This window comes from Sinohyriopsis cumingii, chromosome 5, assembly GCF_028554795.1.
Source record: "Sinohyriopsis cumingii isolate HCF-2022 chromosome 5, ASM2855479v2, whole genome shotgun sequence".
In the NCBI taxonomy this organism is placed as follows: domain Eukaryota; kingdom Metazoa; phylum Mollusca; class Bivalvia; order Unionida; family Unionidae; genus Sinohyriopsis; species Sinohyriopsis cumingii.
In genome coordinates this window covers 72,191,534-72,213,158 of record NC_142965.1, presented here as the reverse complement: position 1 = coordinate 72,213,158, position 21,625 = coordinate 72,191,534, and the positions used below count along the sequence as shown (strand labels likewise).

Genomic DNA, 21,625 nt, shown 5'->3' with positions numbered 1-21,625 from the left:
TGACAAACGCTCCACTAAATGTTTGCTCTTAATATTCTGAAATTTTACTCTATTGTATATTAAACACTTTGATGATACGCAAATTTTAATCCTTATAATCCAGCAAAAGTTTCATTGAAAGCTGACATCAATAACGCATTTTTACGTGTGTACATTTAAAGAATTAACTAATACACACAGGGGAAAATTGCGATGGAAGTCACATGACCCTGCACGATATAGAACAAAGAGTCTCAAATAATACCGATCAGTGCCAATATTCAGGAGCAAACTGTATAACAGATGCGTATCTCGCTATTGGCTGGTATGACGTTGGAAGCAGAAACATGCCAACTGACCCAAGTGGCTTGCGTACTTATAGTTCATGTGGTACTCATTGGCCAATATGGTTGAATGGTGAGTATATTAAAATTATTACTTTAACCTACGAAAGTACAAGTTTGGTTGAAATGCTCATATAATTGATATTTCCTTCATCAGATATTTGATGAAGCCTTGCGTTCAAGTACTAATATTCGTTAGACTGGCATTGTCACTAAGTATGTTTTTATTTTGCCTATCAAACACGGTGGTGAATATGTATTCATACTCGGGCATATGACACAAAATATCAATAGAATGTAGAGCGTTTTACAAATGGCTGTCCTACGGATTTACATTATTAGAGCTCCGCTCAATTGGGCGAACTGGGCCTGATAATGATAAAGCTGACAGACAGATTCACCATCGATGTATCAGTCAACAATATGGTTTATAGTGGATATGTAGATTTACTGGGAATAAATGAAATTTAACTAAATTTGATACGCAGATACTTCCGAAAGAAGCTTTGTTCCTGGACACGGTTTGTAGTTTGCTTGCTACATACTTTTATATGCACCTATTTGGTTCCATACAATGTATATAGTTACGGCTATTTGTGATTTATGCATTGCAAATTACGTATATTATGAAGCTGAATCTTATTTTCTTCTTTCTTTCTTTTATATGTAATTTTAATTAATGTGTGCATGTTAAACGAAGCTTGAAAGAAGCAGAAATACACTAGACTTATTCAAACATATTTGATTTTCAGAGTATTCATAATTTGCATATGCAATGTGTGTAGTTTACAATTAATATAATGGATCTGCAATATTTAATAGCACGTGGCTCTATGTGTACATATGGATTATACGACTGAGAATAATTTTGAAACAAGTAACATGCATATTTTCAGCTTCTAATAATATACCAAGGTTCTCGCATTCTGTTTCCAGAAAATGGTTCTTTCGGAAGGTGATAAATTTGATAAAAGGTGTTGATGAAAATTCTAGACAATTTTTACCACTTAGTAACGATACGTTGGAAAGAAAAGGCCAGTGTATACATGAAAATAGTTCTCCTTGAAATCTTTAAATTATGTCATGCATTTGTAAAACGTCTTGAAACTTAAAAAAGTGTGTACCATTATTTAACATTAAATTTTGGCTAAAAAATAATTGCTGTCCAACCCAATATGGCAAAGTATTTATATTTAGACGAATAATTCTGGTTACATATATATTTGTATACGCTGAATTCTTAATGATATTATCTTATATTCGATATGTATGTTGCAATCGCCCTCTTTTTAAGAATTCAAACACGTCCTTCTGCTTGAGGCAACAAACTAGAAATTTATGAAATCAAACGTGAACATATTTCTGCTTAACACAAACTATTTTATTCCTTAAAAGGTCGGGATGATTCCATTGAGTTTATTAAATATTTCCCATCAGAATATTAATCAGTGCAACATAGTCAAGCCCATTCAATGATATTTTCTTGGATTACATTTAAGATTATCGATTCGATTTTATAACTTTACTGTGTCGATATACTTTTAATTTACTTAATTATTAAGTCAAAAAGTAGATCGTATTTGTTCCACATAATCACGCATGATACATAATAAATAGAAACTTTTAATTATTTGATGACCTTCGACTCGTTCCGATTTATCAGTATGTGTAATATAGGTATATATAATACGTACAATGATGCAAATACTATTTATGGTATTTTTCATCTTAATTTGATAAGGAAATTGATCTATATTTTTTCACACATGCCTGGATTTCACGGATCTTTGCACAACAGTGTAATACAACAAAACTTTTGTGAATCACTTAAAATATTTTTCATCTATATTCAGTTGTATAACTTGGTGAGTATCTCTCCAACAATATGAATACTATCTTTGTAGAATTATTTAAGTCCGTCTGGTCCCTGGAGACATGAAACATAAGAACATTATACTCTTCATAGGGTAATTGAGGTAAATCTTTCAATAAATGTGAATTGCCGTGAATATGTTTATTAATGTATATCTGGGGATACAACTGTTTGAAGCCTCAAAATTTCAAATTTGTATACCACGTTAGTAACTTTTATTTTCATTATACATTTTTGTGTTTGTTGTCCGGTTGAAACAATAATGGATTTTGCATTGTTATCTAGCAAACAAAATGTGTATTATCAATGATAACTGAAAAGGAAATTCAGTATTCCATGATACTTCTCATTTTAAATTTCTTTAATTCAAATTGATAATTTGTACAGTTTTCTAAGGCATCGATTTATTTGTGTCATGTTTATATATGACAAATATATTCTTTTATCACAAAGTTTAAGTCTGAGTATGTATTTTAGACATTTCTCTTGAACATCTAATGCTCTCATTTCGAATATCAACATTTAACTATTCCATAAATTAGGCAGAATAGGAATCAAGATAACGACATTCTCCCATACACAAAATAATGGTGATGGTTTGTTGTACAGTACTCTTATAAAGTAAACTATTACATGTCCAATATCCTTATCGGAAATATATAGAGGAAGTAAAATGTAAAGATATAAAAACCTCGTAATGATCTGAGTGAGGAAACTTGCTTATTTGCGTATCCAATGTAAAATATGTACAATGCTGTTCTCTTCCTGCAATAGTCGTATACAGTATGTATATTTGTGGAAGGATTTGATTTAAGAAAGGGTTGAATGAGATTAGAATCTTAAATGTCACGTTACAAACTTCTATCCGCCCATTGGTTGTATAGATGTAGACATATTCTGCCTAATTTTTAAAGAAGAACGCATTTGATATTTCCAGCTCGAATAATATTGAATGTTGATGTATATACCATCCTTTTCAAATCGTTTTGCTTCAGTCTGAATTAGTAGAAACGATACTACTACGACTATATAAAATGTTGCATAATACAAAATCGCAACAAATTAATCTACTGAAAACACTGAGCAGCTGCCATATATTTCGGGTGAAAAACATTGCATTGAGGACACTTATAAATCCCTAATCACCTCTCTCTGGTATATATTATCAGACATTCACATATATACTGCACAGTATATAGTTTAAAGCTTTTGATAAAGCACACGAGAGTCATAATGCAGACTAACCTACAGATCGAGCCACAGCAGGAAGGTGAATATTAAAAATTTACAAGGGTTTTGAAGAATACCCAAGTTCCGTAGGCGCGCACAAGGTTTCCTACAGGCAAATTAAAAAACACCTTTTAGGAACAAAACCCGATGTCAAATTTATTTAGAATACTAGAGAGTCTTGATCTGAAAAATTTAGGTTTATGAGATGCTCGAATTGTACTGTAAATTTAGCCTAGAGCAACGTTGTGCATTTTCCACATCACATAAATCATTTTAAATTATTGATATACTTATACCGTCTTATTCTTAAAATGCTGACATCTGTAAATGAAGAGCGTGATTCTTTATCTTTCTAACGCTTTGCAAGACATATTTGTGATTAAAGAAATCGACAAATTAAAATTCTAATTCTCTTGAATATTACTTTTTTGACACAAGTGGTTTTGTCAATCCTTTTGTCTCATCCAAATAGTTGGCACAAATACATATTATCTCGTAAAGTCAAAATTGTTCAGGTTTTGAATTTCATAAAATATTTATTTGATAGTCGGTTGTCTGAAACACTGGTAAAGTGGCCTGCCCATCTCAGCTGTGAATATGTCAGCGACGTGGGATGCTTGGAATGTCTGCAAACGTGACAACCTCAGTGCCTGGGACGCTGTCCTGCCATCTTTGCGTTATCAGTTTCCTTGAGCAGAACATTTAAAATGGCTCAGCTTCTTGGCATATTAGGCTCACAGCACCATCAGAAATGCAATGACTTTTCATAACTTCAATCCTATATAACATATCGATTACACTTCACTCCCACATATTTGCACTTGGCTTGCAAACGACAACAACTGCTTTGGATACTCGGGCGTTGATGTCCTCATTGCTGTGGACTGTACGTGACAATTTCCAGTCGAGGTAGGTGAACTTCTCCACTGCAGGAGGGTTTGGCCATTCACTATGGTGGCATGTTGCAAGTACAAATTGTTGCATCACCTATATTTTCCACCTAATGGCTGTCACATCGAAACTGTAACAAGCTGTGGTGAAATAGAACACGCATATTCATATTAGGCATTCGGAGAGGAGTCGTCAGAGAATATGATTATGAAAAGAGAAATTTCTGCATTTTGTTCCGATGGAAAGCTTGGGTTAGTTATGTAAAGAGTTTATTAGCATGGCAGAGCATCATGTTGAAGAGCAGGGGAACCAAAATGAAGTCTTTCGGTACACCATTGGTAATCGGATTCGCTCAGGTGGCTCATATGTGTCCTTTCCGTTAGCCACAATGACCCCCTGCTCGCTGTGATGACCCAGTCGTTTTGGTAGCAATGTGACGAAGGTTTTGTCAGTTACTGAGTGCAAGGAGATGCTCCAATGGATTCTGTAGTATGGAATGTTGCTTTCTGCATCAACAAGTAGCCCATGATTTTCTTTGAGTCCACATTGCCTGGAAGAGTTCTGTCCGTTTATATGCCCTGTTCAGGCTTTTTAGACATCCGATGGTATACAATCTCTTTCAGACGCTTTGCAATGGACAGTACGTACATTTCTTTTCTAACTAGTTGTGGCAGAGGACGCTAAGCGAAATGTGCTGATTTCCACTCGAAGCACAAGTTTACCTGCGCCTTCACTGAATGTTGGTGAAGTGCTCTGTTCTTCTTTAGTGTAACGTTTTGCTTTTTGCCCAGTGGTCAGTGTAATATTATCAGCACACTATTTGAGATGTATTAGCTCGGTATGATGTCATCGAAGCATCATACTTCTTCATGTCATTGAATATTGTCTTGTTGCTCGCCCATGAGTTTTGCAATTCTCTGAATTTGAATTGGACAGCCATATTAATGTTGTTGAAAACCACTTTCGTAGATTATACAGTTTTCTTAGATTATAAAGTTATGTCCCCCTGCCCGAAAGATCTTTATGCTTACTTACAAACAGATATAATGTTTGTTTGGGTGCAGCCATGTACACAAAGTTTCTGAAGCATACCGTAGTTTTCATCAATTCTTTATAGTTGCCTGCTCAGTGTTTGATAAAAAAAAGTTTTAACAAGAATTTTTACTTTGAAAACATTGATATTTTGTTCCTTCGTTTGCCTTGTTAGTCGTCCGCTTTGTCTGAGTCCGGATATCGTGCTTGGAAACCATGCGTCTCTGGTTAGTTCAGCATTAAGTATTTCATATAGTTCTTTACATAAACTTGCTGCTTACCACTTTATGTATTGTATGGTAGACAGACTTGGTGATTAGGAGATCGTCTTCAGTGCATTTCCTCAGTAGGATTGATCCGATGTTGTTTCGTTTTGGAAGCCATACTTGCCTATAACGCATGGATACGTCTTTTGATTTGTGGAAACTTTAGCACTGTCATTGCCAAATGAAACGGCTTAATCTGCCTTCGGCATTTCTGCGATAAGGCAATCCAGAACTTCATATCATTATTCCTCATCTGGATTGGTCATAAGCACTAATTAGAGTTGCATGGTTCGTTTCAAAACCACACCAGTCTCACCGTTATTAGTTTGTCATTCTCGTTTTGGTAGAAAACACCGGTTTCTTGTCGACGTTTCTTTTCTTGTGCCACATCATAGTAAGCCAGAACTTGCTCCTTCTCCGGTGAGTTGCCATTCCTAAGATAGATTCCCACATGACATATATATGGATATTGAGTTTCGCAGGTTTTCTGCTTACTGCGTACTGTCCATTAGTGTTAGCGCAATCCTGATGCAGATATTGGGTTGCATCTCCTTTATTCACCTATCGGTTATTCAGCTGGCGATGTTTGATCCATATCAATTCTTGTATGATTGCCACGTTTCCAGCCAATCAGTCAATGTATAGGATACCTTTTCTAGCATCTTCGTTGTAATAAAATGGACAGCAGTGTGATCCCGAAAAGGAATGCTCAGTCACACAGGGAGCTGTCATGTTCCATTGCAGTTTTGTTCCAGAGAAAAACGACCTCATGCTCTGAAACACTTGTATGTCAGTCTGCAGCTGCATTTCACGGTGCATCCACAGCTGTTGATTTTCTAAAATCTCATCGTCACAGGATATAAAAGTATATGGTGATCTGAGGGGATACTTTCATAAATAGCGTTTTGAGTTTAATTTAAATGAATTTGGATTTAAATACAGGATTGTTACAGTTACAATCATTCAGTTATCTCTTCCCGACCGAACCCAGTTTTACGAAAATGTCCAGACGTCTGGAGATAAATCTGGATCAGGCGGCTGGCAATCAGGTCCTACTGCACCTGAACTGGTGACCTGGACTATCGACAGCTATTAGCCATCTGCCTACATAGCGGAGTGGTCTAAAGCGCTCTGCGTTACGGATCACTGCCATCTCACCTCTGTCTGCGTGGATTCGAGTCTAGGATTCGGCCAATGTGGGTATGTGTAAAAGCTTGCCAGCAGTTTCTCGTGCGTCGGTGGTTCTTCCCAGGGTTTTCCAGAGTTCTTCCTCCACCATTAATACTGGCCGCCAGGCATAGCATATCGTGTGGTGAAAAATGGCGTTAAACCCCACAACAACAACATAGAGGAGAGGATTCGTATATCTGATCGACCGTCTGATCCACAGGATAAGTCTTTCCAGATGGAGCCAGATGTAGCTGCTCATTCTGGGTAAACGGATTGTTTCTTAACAGATCAGTCTTAGTCTGCATTGACAACATCCCTAAATGGGTAAACTTATTCACAATACCGTTTTCTACCTGTAATTGTACTACAACAAATACATTTTAAAACATTGTGTTTGTTGTGCTAACACTACTTCGAGTGAGAAAAAACCCTACAAATTAAACTTTACAAATGTTCAAGCTAATCTTTCAAATTTTGGGCCCATTGATTCCCTCGACTCATTCATAAAGGTATAAAAGTAATATCCGAGTTGTTTTTATCTTTTATTTTATTTTATTTTGCGAAATCAATAATCTTGACTGTCAACTCCATAACTGCACAAGGAATGTTTTTATTTCGATATACGTTTTCATGCCTGAAAGAGTGTTTTTGTGCGAGAATAGTTATTGTGCTTAATCACAACATGTGTGAAAATAGGTACCATATTGAAAGATGGACAGTGAATTTATCATTTTATCATTAATTTTACTTTAGTTTCTTATTTATTTAAACTGCAAGGAAAGCAAATGAATAAAGTCCCAAAGCGAAACAACAGCAACAAAAAAGGAACAGCACTAATTAAACACCTAATATATCATGTGGCGGTAATTTTCATAAATATAAATAATGTCCGAATGTCTTGCCAAAGTATTCTAGATTCTCCCGAATATTCATGGTACATAATTTGATAGTTAATACGTGGCATTCTGTAAATTTCCTACATAAAATAAGATTTATCCTGACAGAGTTAAGTTCGCAAAACCGAATCTTCTCTGTTTTGGTACGCGTATATATAAACATTCAATTACCCGACAAAGCTATTAATCATCTAAACATAAAAAGTTTATTTGTTACTAAATTGTGTAAGGAAACCAAATGTATGGCATTTTGAAACTATGCATGTATCAGGAATATTACATTCGTGCAAACAGTTGAAGCCTTTTGCCATTTGAAACATTTTGCCATATACTCTTTACATTGATGATTTTGTTATTAAGGCACCATACCCAAGGTCAGTGACGGAAGAGTGAAACGAAAGGCTTGCTTGAAAACTCCATCGACTATATGCGATCATTTGTATTCATTTGACGATGAAATTGAAGTTATAAATTGTGGAACGCACATGCTCTACAAACTCTCTCCTGCGCCCTTTTCTTGGATTGCCTTTTGCTTTGGTGAGTAGGATAGCAAATCGAGAAGGAACATAGAAAAAACATCTGTCTTTCTTTATGTATATATATATATATATATATATATATATATATATATATATATATATATATATATATATATATATATATATATATATATATTCATAAAAACACTACTATCATACGGGTTAAAGAATTTTTAATTCGTACTCTAAGAAGATTTGAACACAGGACCGTTGTTAAATGGCATCCATCGCCTTGCCCCTACACTCACGAGCCCATACTCCCTCACGACTAAGCACGCATCACCAAAAATAATGTTACTCAATCGGTGTTATATGCACTCATGTGTACCAGACACACTCGTATGACAACCTAATAATTAATTATCATGTGTCTACACAGTCATCCCGGATTCCAATGAAAGAAAATTAATTATAGAGAAGTATAAATATACACCAGGCAGAACGGAACTTAATCTCCCTGGATTCCTATTGAAGAATGCTTGATAATAGAAGGCATAAGTAATATTTTAATACAAATATTACTATCATACAGGTTAGAGCAGATTTCATTCGTGCTCTATGGAGATTCGAACCCAGGTGCGCAGGAAAACGGCATCCATCGCATTGCCTGCACACACAAGCACATATTCCCTCATGAACAAGCACACATAACAAAATGATGTTACTCTATCGGTGTTATATGATAGTATTATTTGTATTAAACTATTAACTCTGCCTACTATTATCAAGCATTATTCTATAGGAATCCAGGAACAATAGTTTCCGTTCTGTGTGGTGTATATTTATAATTCTCTCTCTCTATCTCTCTCTCTCTTGAATTTATATGTCATGACAAAGATTTTCAGAAGAATATATAATATTTCTGACTGTAATATATTATACATGTGCTAGTATTTGTAGAAACATAAGAGATACGTTTTCATCACTGAGTTCATGAATATGAAGAAATCCCCATAACAGTCTTGACTTGTCTCGATTTTCTGTCTTCACATAAAAAAGAACTATCTTTTGTTTATACAGACAAAGAAAGGCCAGGATGACTGCACTATCTTCAAATTTTCAAATATTTCGATCATCATTGTTGTTTTACGTTTCAATGACACCAGAAATTTATATAGTGCTGTTGCATTTAGAGTTAAGTGTCTTTTCCTAGCACACATCACAGTAACTGACAAGGTTTGATCTGAAGAGAGCATTCAAAATCGCACCATTTAGGAAATGAATCTCCGAGTATGACCACTGAGTCACCCTGGCTACCGTCTCCTTCACTTCCATATTATGACCCGTGGCTGCATTGAACCTAATCAACTTCCCTTTACCAAGCTTGGGGATCATTATATAGAAATCAAGCAAACTCAAAACACATATCGTTTCTTCAAACCAAACCCATGTTTTGTCATCTATGTTTAGAAGATTGTCACTGTCGGTAAATCGATGTTCTCTATACTAATTATCAAATGGGTGAAAGGTCACAATGGGATGGGACCATTATATCTCTTCTTTCGTTATAACTTATGGGCGTTTTCACATTAGTTAAACTACTGTGCTCCAAACCTGATTTCCTATTTTTAGATTGTTCCAGGTAGTTTTCGTTTTCTGCAGTTCAGTATTCCTGGCATTGAGCAATTGACCCGTAGATCACATAAAGTGTATATCCTGTTCACGCTTTTCGCCTTAAGTGTGTGTATATATATATATATATATATATATATATATATATATATATATATATATATATATATATATATATATATATATATATATATATATATATATATATACATACATACATACATATTTCATAATTGATAATGTGCTAAATTTTGTCGTTGCACGAAAGTGGTCGGTAAGGTGCACATTTATGGCATGGGTCCACGGCATTTTTTTCTTTACCAGTTATTTTAATAAATCGTCAAAGGTGTGATGCAGTTCATTTTGGTAACAAGTAAGTTCTCTAGCAGTGTGTTAATGATTGGTATTTGATGTGCACACTTGTTTAGTTCAACATTAATTAAAATTTTGGAGAAAAGGTAATAAAAAAAGAACGAGAACTGGCTGATATAAGAAAATGAGTTGGACACTTTTCATTTTGATTTTATTTTATGATCTTATTTCACTATTTGAGTAAACTCTCTCTGTACAATATTATCAATTCAATAAGCTATGTTAGAAATCAAGTATCCGTATCGTTCTAGATCCGACGGAGCCCTCAACCTACCGTGCTACAGTTGAGCCGGGGCTATCCTTCAGAGATCAGAAAGACGTAGCTGGGCGAACCTTCAAAAAACCACAATTGTATTTGCGTTGTCAGTTTAATGGAAACGAGACTGATGAATTGTTCTACTATGTGTCTTGGTAAACATTAAATTATCATGACATTAGTTTGTAGGTATTAATACGTATGCGTAATACAACCATCTTTTTGTCTGTAGAACTCTTTGCTGATGATTCTTTTGAAGACATGTACAATGTCAGCTTTAACGCATGTGCCCCAATCTATATTTATCATTACCCGCATAATTGATATTGAAGTTCGGTATGGATGGAACATAAACTATAAATATATGTATATATGACGGGTGTCAATTTTGTTTCGGTTCAGTTTGCATGAATTATAAAACCCTTGGACAAAAGGACAAAAACGTAAGTATGATCCGCTGTGATGCAGCTTGCATCGAAAACTTAGTTGTTTTCCTAGGGAATTGGAAGTGCACCGATTGGCTGAGTGGTCTAAAGCGCTCACCGTTCTGGATCAATGGAAATATCACTTTACGCACAATGGAGGCAGTACTTTAATAAATGAATACCAGTTAAATAACTTCTGTATCATTTGAAATGTGTGTTCTAGTTTTATCTTTTATTTCCTTTCAAGTGTAATAAACATAAATGCATTGTGTCCCTTTTAATTTCCATCTCACTCTTTCTGTGTGGGTTCTAGTCTCAGGCTCTTCTAACGTGGGTACGCGAGAAAGCTTGCCAGTAGCTTCTTGTGGGTCGGTGGTTCTTCCCGGGGTTTTTCAGGGTTCTTCCTCCACCAGTTATACTGGCCGCCATGTATACCCTATTTTGTGCTGAAACATTGTGTTAAACCGTACAAAAACAACAACAACAATATATATTTGTGTGTGTGCATCTAACTTAAAATAGAGAGATTCATATTTATATTGATATTATCTATGAGCTCTTACTTTTGGCTTCATGTCAGGTATGTGAATGACCTGTTCCTTGTAAGAAAAGGGCCTGTTAAACTTTCTGCTATAAATGAGACCGATTTGTATGAGACTGAATTAATCCAGAGTGGCTACAAACTGGATATTAACGTGAGTATTAGCAAGTAATCATACTGCTAAAACATTAACATCAACATTTTTAGAACTTAAAGAGTCACGTTTCTTTGTTCATCTACAATAAGAAGAAAATGTCGAACATAAACTTGTGTATAGACATTTTTGTAAATATTCGCATGAAGTATATAGTCTTAAATCACTCAAACGATGCCACTATAGTTATAGTTGTACGTTTTTAATTGTGTTTAAATGCAGTTTTGCCCACTGTTGCTATCAGCAGTCACGACTGCACTTTGAATATATCTCTCCGTATTGTTTTCATTGGAAGTAGAACTAAATTGAGGACTTGTAACAAATGTTTCTGCATAATACCTATCATGATCCTTACAATACCACCACCACCATCACCATCAGCATCATCATTATCATCATCAACATCTAATGTATGGATCAATATAACTCAAGTAGATACTACAATATCAAAAGTACATGTAGACATAAGTTATGTTCGTCATAAATTGGATTTTGGGCCAGCAACTAAAAACATGTCTTGACGACATTATACAAGATGCGACGTGCGAATGTAATCTCTGATGAACCATCTATAATTAATCATCGCACTACATTTCCGTTAATTACAATGTATTTGGTGCTCGTTTCCAGGTATAAAAGGGACGTTTGGTTCTATAGCAAAGCTGGCCTTAGCATATTAAATGAGATTATCTTAAAACAAAATTGGGGAAGTGTATTTCAAAAGTTGTTGCAACTGAAATGAAGACTCAGAAAGATTTACCTTCCTATTTATAGGAATCAAGGGATAGCACATACCGTTCTGTCTGGTGTAAATTTATAGTTCTACCAAGTGCAGAGTATCAATTCAAAAGTATGCTTCATGGTATAGCAGTGTTAGGGACCAGCTTCGCACTGCTAAAAGAGACCGCCGTAAAACTGAGAGGCTTTGGCTTTCCACCAGACTGATTATCCATAAGCAAATATATGAAGCCGCTAGGAAGAATGTCACAAATATAGTCCATGCAGCGAAATCAGCCCACTACACTACTAAGATCATGGAGAGTTCCAGCTGCAAAGAGCTCTTCGAGATTACTAACAAGCTAATCTCAAGGACAAAATCTACAACACTTCCAACTACCTTCTCTCCAGTCGACCTTATGGACATGTTTGCAAATATATTCTGTGACAAAGTACAAACCATTAGAGATAGGCTTGACACCACAATTTTAGTTGAATCATCTTCACCATACAGTTGAGATACAGAATTTGAGCGACAACCATTATCACCATTTGAACCTCTCTCTATGGATGTCCTACGTACAATCCTGATGAAGAGTGCACCAAAGTCATGTGAACTTGATTCAATTCCAACATCACAGCTGACTGAGTGCTTGGATCCAGTTTTGCCTTCACTAACTGATGTTATTAATACCTCTCTCTCATCGGGAGAATTCCCATCATTTTTCAAAACTGTCATTGTAAAGCCTTTGCTGCCGAAACCAACACTAGACCATAACGGTTTAAAGAACTACCGCCCAGTTTCTAATATCCCATTCATATAAAACTCTTAGAAAAGGGTGTTCTATCCCAGCTTGTATCTCATCTAAATTCAAACATTCTTTTTAGCAATGTACAATCTGCATATCGCCCTTGCCACAGTACTGAAACTACTCTTCTAAAAGTAGTTAATGACATTCTCTCTGCGTTGGATAGTGGAAAGATTACAGTCCTCGCCCTCCTTGATTTGTCTGCAGCATTTGACACAATAAACCATGATATATTACTTCACCGTCTCCAACATGTATTTCGCATTCATGATACAGCCTTGCTGTGGTTCAAGTCCTACTTGGCCAACACGACACATATTGTATCTGCAAATGGAATACACTCCAACCCAGTTTATCTATGTTGTGGTGTTGCAGAGGGGTCTGTTCTTGGACCTATTCTCTTCACTCTGTACACTCAGTCGCTCTCAAGTGTCATAGATCATCATCTAGTGTCTCACCAATTGTACGCTGATGACACTCAAATATACAAATCTAGCCACCCAAATTAAGTCGATGCTACCATCCAAAGTGTAGAGAGGTGCATTTATGATGTGAAATCATGGATGACATGTAATAAGCTGCAGATGAATGATTCTTATCACAACACAAAGACTTTCTCATTCACATCCTTTACTCTCAAAAAATTAATACCAGCAACACCAACATTAAATTCATACAATCAGTACGAAACCTAGGTGTTACTCTATACAGTACTCTCACATTGCACCAACATGTCATGAACGTATGCAAGGATGCATATCTTGAGCTGTGACGCATCAGCTCAATTCGCAAATATCGTTCAGTTGATGTCACTAAAACACTTGTGTGTTCATTAGTACTTTCAAGACTGGACTATTGTAACTCAATTATGTCTGGTTCATCTCACTATCTGCTCCAGAAACTTCAAATAGTTCAAAACACAACTGCTCGGATCATACTTACAGTACCACGATTAGAGCACACCTCCCCGCTGATCTGTACCCTACACTGGCTATTCATTCGATCCCGAATCAAACACAAAAATTTGTTTTCTGTGCTACGTTTCACTGTCGGACTCTAGTCCAACATTCCTATCTGACTTCACCCGTGTGTACACACCAGCAATATACTTACGCTCCTCTTCTGACAATCGTATACTCATTATTCCTACGATGAAAACAAAGTCATATGGAAAGCGTTCTTTTGCATACCAGGCCCAGCAACGTGGAATGAACTGCGCACTGAGCTTAGACAAAAGGAGACAATGATCACATTCAAGAGGGCTCTCAAACTCACTTATTTCGACTGCAATTATAAACTTAAAGACTGAATAATGTTTCCTACCTAAAATATTCTCAGCATGTTTTTTTAACGTTTTCTAATTTCATGGTGTTTGTTTTTGTAATCATAACATTAGATGTATTAATCTTATATGTGTTGTCTAATGTTGTAAAGCGCTTAGAGCTTCTAAGGATTAGGCGCTATACAAAGTCCTCATTATTATTAATATTATTATTCCAAACTAAATAAAAAAACATAGATCCATCATTGCACAACAACAACATTATTACTGCGCATATGCCTTCACCCAGATAAATTAGACCTTAATAGCGCGCTCGACCTAATAAAATCAAAAGTGCTGGCGTCTGCGTCCATTGTTTGTTTACAATAGAAATTAATTTCTTTATACACGTTAATGCAATATGTGTATTTGCACGCTCTGTAAAGTCAAAAGAGAAATAAAATGAGCATATATATATATATATATATATATATATATATATATATATATATATATATATATATATATATATATTTGAGAATATAAAATGAGGAATGGGAACTAAATAAAATCTTATCTTGAGATATCACAGTATATACATTGCTTTAGACAATGCTAACTGTTTTGAGGTCCAATAAATACAATCGTAGTATGAAAACATTAGATTTAGATTATTTTTATTATTATTTGTCTTATTATTATTATTAGTAGTAGTAGTAGTAGTAGTAGTAATAGTAGTAGTAGTAGTAGTAGTAGTAGTAGTAGTATAATGAAATATCAAAGCGTAACCGAAAAATCGTGAATCTCTTGCACGGATAACTAATGTAGCCTATATTTGGCATTGCTGTCATAAAACTATTAGTGTAGGGCAGGTGTGTCACTCGTAAATATATAATTACAATTATCTTCTAATCACGTGCTATACCTGAATAATGCTTTAAGCTACTTGCATTAATAATATATATTTTGAGATATTCTTTCCTTGAAGATTAACTGCATTATCAACTCAAGCAAGAATAGAGAAGACACTACCGGTAACTCAACGACAAGTCTCCAGTTTTGGCTTGGAATAAGGGTAGTTATCCAGTTTAAATAGTTCGCCCTATTTTGTACAATATATGTTAATGAACTGTAAAAAGAGAACATTCACAAATGAGTGCAATCTCAATAAGGAAGAAGAAAGTAATTAGTTGATGATCTAATTCGTCATGACTAGAAATATTCAGGATAAAGAACAGTATTTTCCTTATAAAAACCATAGACTGGATTGTATTATAATGCCTTTAGGGTTTGTGTTTGTGCGTGTGAGTGTGTGTATGTGTATGTGTGTGTTCGAACTCAGAGCAACCAAACATTTAACAAATTACGAACCAATAGTAATAGTGTCTTTATCGAACTTTTGATAAAATCAGAATTTCTATCGTTGCTTTCAAATCAATACCATGCACATAGGTCCATAAAAATATCATAATTTTTTAAATTAAAATATAGGAGGTATTGTATTTTAACACAGACAAAATCAATGAATGTCTCATATTTGCAATATTCCTCGATGCTGGTTCACTATAGTATTCTCGAATAGATTCTTATAAGTATTGATCGCTAATTTTATATAAATTATCACATATCTTGAAACTAGATGTTTAATGACATTAATTCTTCAAACAGTTTGTTTCAGTAATATACAAAATAAATTATTGTCACAATCTAATAAAATGTTCGTATCTTTGCAAATTAGTTTTGACTTTAACTACGATGTGCAAATACATGATTTAGTATATGCATGTATGTTAATCATTTTTAGATATTATCGAATAGATTTTAATCTTACTAGTGTTATTTGCATTGCAATAATTATATATAAGATGTATTATTTTTTAGTGTGAAATACTGTATCTCTAAACTTATTTGTTTTACCAATGCATCTATAGAACCGAATACTTTTTATATACAGTATGTTCCATAATGTTAATACTTTACATTAATTTATAAAGTAAATGCAAAATAGCAACACTATAAAATGTTATCTTGCGATGTCCCAATTATGACTGGGCAATCACAACATAATACTTTAATTGCATAGGTTCTGAATCCAACCGTGAACATGATACAAGGATCGACAACTACTATACAACTGCAGCCAACCTTTCCATTCGGATGTTCATCCAAGTCTAACGATCGAAACCCACAAGCCAAGTGCTTGTTGTCAGTCCATGTGTTTGATCCGGACGATTCCAATGACTGTAAAGGTAGCAGCATTTCGGTCCAGGAAGGTCAGAGATGTGGAGTTCAAATCTCCGGATTTTATCATCATCAATGGACACCTGGAGTTATTTACAACAATGTGACGGAACTGAAAATTACTACTAGAGATTCTAACGATTATCAACTGGGACGAAACAGATTCGTGTTGAAACTCTTAACAAAAGGCATTGGATTGAACAATATTTTACAGGGGACCTATATCAATAATATAATCGTATGTATGGCTAAAAATGATGGAAAAGATATAATGAAAACAGCAAACTGCAAACTCCCGTATAAGCATACATACATACATACATACATACATACATACATACATACATACATACATACATACATACATACATGCATACATACATACATGCAAGTTATTTACAGATATAAGTGATTTTTGAGTAGCTCAGGACGAATCAGTGTCTATAAATAAATAGTTTTTGAGAATCCTGCGTGCATTACAAGTAACTGTAGAAGTGTTAAACTAATTTAAAAATTGCGTTCTCCTGTTTATTGTTTTTATTTTACTTTTGCAACGCAGTTTGAAATTAAAATGTACGATTCAATGATTCTGAATTAGCGCCATGTCGGCCTATTCTGCGCGTCGTGTAATTCTGCGCAACGATACGTCATTTGTGTAAACATTTTATCACGTGCTATTTTGGGTCAAAAATCCATTTTGTATCCAAAAAGAAGAATCGTACATTAAATAAGAAAAGTAATATTCATCTAGGCGTACAAAAATACCCCACATTTGGACTCGAAATGCACATAAAAATGTGATTTCGAAATGGCAACGTGAAGACCTACTATATGATCTTTTTGAACGTGTAACCCAGAAATTTTGATTTACTATGAATCTTTTAGAATCATACAAATAAATACATTATATAAAATATGCAAATGTGTACCTTAAAACAAAACTGTATTTTTATCCAAGTTTCCAATTTCGCAAGACGTTGTCCCACACGTACAAAATCGTCGACTACCCTACGTGTCTACCTGCCGCTAAAACATAAATTATCAACAAATTCAGAGGTGTATAGTCTGTTTCTAAATTCTGTAGTAATTTTCCCCATCAGTAATACGTAAACACATTACATCCCATTCATTGTTGGTTCTCTTCCACGTAACAGCTTATTTTTCATAAAAAAATTGAACTTTACTAACATTTTTACAAGAACAGCTTAGTTTGCTTGATATCTCTTACCATTAATTGGCATTGTTATGTTTAATTTTGTAAACCAAGCTATGAACCTGACCTAAATACTCGACTGAACTGCTAACAGAAACAGTCCAAAGTAATATATTTCCTTTCTATAGCAAGATGGATAAACATTACATCTTTTCAAAGCTATGCGCAGAATAGGCCGATATCTCGCGAGTCAGGAAAACAGGGTGGTGGTATCGCCTGTGTCAAAAATTAATATTATTTTGAATATAATATTCTGGTGACAATTGCATATTTTCAAATGGTAAGCATTGCTGTATTTTATTTTTGTCAATCGTTCGAACTCGGTATGCGGTATGCGTTTTGCTTCAATATTGGAAACGAAAACCTTAGGTGCGCACAAATGCCCGACAGCAATATATATATATATATATATATATATATATATATATATATATATATATATATATATATATATATATATATATATATATATATATATATATATATATATATATATATATATATATATCGAATTTTGTTTCAGGTCACAACGTCCACTGTGTCATCATGGCAAGCAAAGACGTGCTACTCATATGTAGACCCTCACATGAGATCATTTGATGGAAGGTTTGTAAAATGTTTGGCCTAAAGATTTATCCAAAGAATATTAGCTAGTCACTCTTTTGTTGATGTGTCCGTACACGGCTCGGACAGTTATTTGGGGAGTTTACTTCACTACATCGAGGCCTTTGTGTGTGGAAAACGAAAACGAGATTTCAGTGTGCAATGTAATGCTTGTTTAAGCTTGTTCTTAGTATACATTAGAGGCCTATTATCTAACTTGATTATGCTTATGATACCGGAGTATGATCGTCTGAATGATGCTTATTAGTGTGTATACAAATGTTTGTTGTTTTCATATTTTCTTTCACTATCTGGGATGCATTTTAAATATGCCCATTATCAGACATGCTATGGTATACAGTGCACTGATGGTCAAGGCATAACAAAAAGACTTTTCAAATTATAACGCATTCATCTTTAATAATAAGAAACACTGTTTCATAGTAAATTATCACAACATCCAATCCACACACTTTCTAATGCAAGACAAGCAAAAGGCGAAAACAAATATAAATATAATCGTGAAGGGGATATAAATTAGCCATCTCCTATCGTTACGTATGATTTCACTGTAAAGTGTAAACGATGAAGAAAGTATTATAGGTTACAGGTGCAAAGAATGGTATATCATCAAATCTAGACAAACTGAAACATAATGTTACTTAGAAATTATTATGATGCATGAGTTGCGGAAAAGTGGTATAAAGAATCACCGAAATTTATCTTGAAAAGTTACATGTTTGATGCAATGAAAGTTAAAACTATAAGAATATGGTTCAATTGCTTTATCCAGAATGACAAAACTTCAAACTATGCTACGTATTCGTCTTGAAAAAAATGTCAATAGATATGGGAAGATATGAAGACATAAGATGTGATCTGTAAATGTCCAACCTTTGCATTGTCCACGGGATTAATGAGGATGCTATTTTATGTCCTATTTATGAAGCTGACAATTGGATTCGTTTAGTTCATACATGACTATAGCCGTATATTTATACAAACCTCTTATATATCAATATATATTTTCGAACTAAAGACTAAAATGGGTTTTAATGCTGTTTCCTTTTTCAAAGTTGATAGCTACATAATGTTACACTTTTTCAGATATTATGAAAACCAAAATATTGGTGTATTTGTCCTTTACCGTCATAGATCAAGCAAACAAGAGGTAACACACAAGGCTGAAGTATATAGTTTTACATAAGATGTTTCAGTGTATCAATCTTTCAATAAAATGCAGTTGGAAAATACAAGCACAAAGACAAGAAAACAGAAACATTTGTTCTGTACTACCTGGTATTATACAGTTTATTTACGTTTGGGCTTTCTTGTGTTAGTTTCGATTGTTTATTTTATTTTAATGAAGCATGTTCTCAATAGGGTACAGATATGAATCATATGCTTGTTAGGATAATAAAGCCGTGTACTGCCTTCGCCAATGTAATACATTTTCGAATTTATAATTTGGTATTCATTCTGTACAAGGTAACGATTAACATCCCAACTTCTGCAGCAAACATGAACATGTTAAATTACATCACACTCCAGTTTACTCGTTTCAAGTATATATTTGCTCTTGTTTTTCCTTGGCATCTGCAGGAATCTACATTTTGAAATATCCGAAAATTTACAAACTGTCTTTTGGTTGTCATTTGTTCTACAATTATACTAAAGATGTGCACTAAATAGGACATGGGAACTAGATGTAATTGTCTCTTGTGAGTAATCATTATATGGTGTGTGTTAGGTTTTGAAAAGCTAGTTTGCTTACCAAGCGAATCACATACCGATATAAACATTTACAGCATGTCCGGTAGTTTCCTTAGATGTTCATGTTGACTCTATAGCATTAAGGGTGTTTATTTGGTATTTCTATTCAAACATCACAGCAGTATTTTGTCTCGCAAACCAATACTTTCTTCATTACAGGTTCAGATGAAAACAAAACAATGCAATAATGTTGCAACTTGTGCATGTGCAGTGGCTGTGCGAGCAGGAGGAGATATATTTTTAATTGACCTCTGCAGAAGTCCAGCTCTCATAAAACATGTTTCCTGCAAGGATAATATTCTTGACGTCAGACAAGAAAATGCATATTCTTATAAGGTGACTTTATTTTTAAGCGTTTATGCTGCAAATGAGAGCTATAACGTACGTCATAAAAATCCCCATACTGAAAATGCGAACACACACACACACACACACACCACGCGTATGTTAATATATCATCAGTCGTCAGCTTCGGTTGTGAGAGTCCGGATTAGGTAATATAATTTATGTTTGTTATTTATAACTCTGAATAGAAATATAACGGTTTTAATCACCGAACTGAAGAAATAAAAAAGTATCAAAATGATGCTAGTTACATTGCACGTGAAGTTTATTTTATATTTTTGAATGAAGGAATACAACGTTTGTAATCTACATACATTGATGCGAAATACGAGGTGTAGATCAAAGGGTGATCAGCAATATATCCAATCTTATATTTCCTAGGATAGTTATACATGCAATCGTTACTTAGTATGTGATGCTTGACTAAACATAACTGGTAACTAACATATTTTGCTATGGCACGTATATGACATTGCTTGAACAATTTAGAATCCAAATAATCGGGCTCGATGCATGTTACGTATATTGTATATTCATTGGTACAATCGGGACTACAAGTGATTTCCAATTGAATTACCAAATCATTTTCTGTAGAATCTAATTATTCCTACGAAGTACTTTCGATGATCTTTAAAATTAATTAACTCCATTGTGATGGCGGATGTTTTGAATGGCGTTAGAAAACTTCATATAATTAAAGTTTCTAATATAACTGACACGTAACAGCTCAAATCACAAGTGATACAAAATATTAATATACTGGAAACGTTGATTCTCCAGAAATGTTCCTACACTATTTGATTTTTACATGATCTGGGCAAATATATGTATTCTGGTTGAGTGTCATTTTTATTAGGAAATTAATATTCTACCATTATCACACGAAAATAAAGAACCCACGCAAAGATGAATGCTTATTTAAGATACAACACAAAGTAAACTCTCATAATACACTAAATATTGTGTTGTAGTCTAATGTTCCAACAATACTGCAGTTTTATCAACATCAGCCTCTCCAAACGAATTAATGTTACCATGTCCTTTTCAGTATAAAATGTGTGTATATAATTAAATTACCTACCGTGTACAGTAACCAACAAATTATCAGTATAATATATTTTTA

At 34.4% G+C, this 21,625-nt stretch overlaps 1 protein-coding gene across 1 annotated transcript; it reads left to right on the top strand.

The window, feature by feature from the left end:
• Positions 1-184: 184 nt before the first annotated feature.
• On the top strand, positions 185-21,530 carry LOC149799431 (uncharacterized). Its single transcript, XM_089958192.1, has 8 exons — positions 185-396; positions 8,042-8,218; positions 10,416-10,575; positions 11,426-11,540; positions 15,316-15,402; positions 16,411-16,806; positions 20,317-20,493; positions 21,474-21,530. The coding sequence occupies exons 1-8, from the start codon at positions 204-206 to the stop codon at positions 21,528-21,530; spliced, it is 1,362 nt and encodes a 453-aa protein (XP_089814318.1). The 5' UTR covers positions 185-203.
• The last annotated feature ends 95 nt before the right edge of the window (positions 21,531-21,625 follow it).

Bases quoted from the DNA above. Each gene is read 5' to 3' on its own strand.
- LOC149799431 (XM_089958192.1), top strand. From the start codon at position 204: ATGACCCTGCACGATATAGAACAAAGAGTCTCAAATAATACCGATCAG. The intron at 8,219-10,415 runs GTGAGTAGGATA...GTATCGTTCTAG, and splicing joins TTGGATTGCCTTTTGCTTTG to ATCCGACGGAGCCCTCAACC. The intron at 16,807-20,316 runs GTATGTATGGCT...TCTTCATTACAG, and splicing joins CCTATATCAATAATATAATC to GTTCAGATGAAAACAAAACA.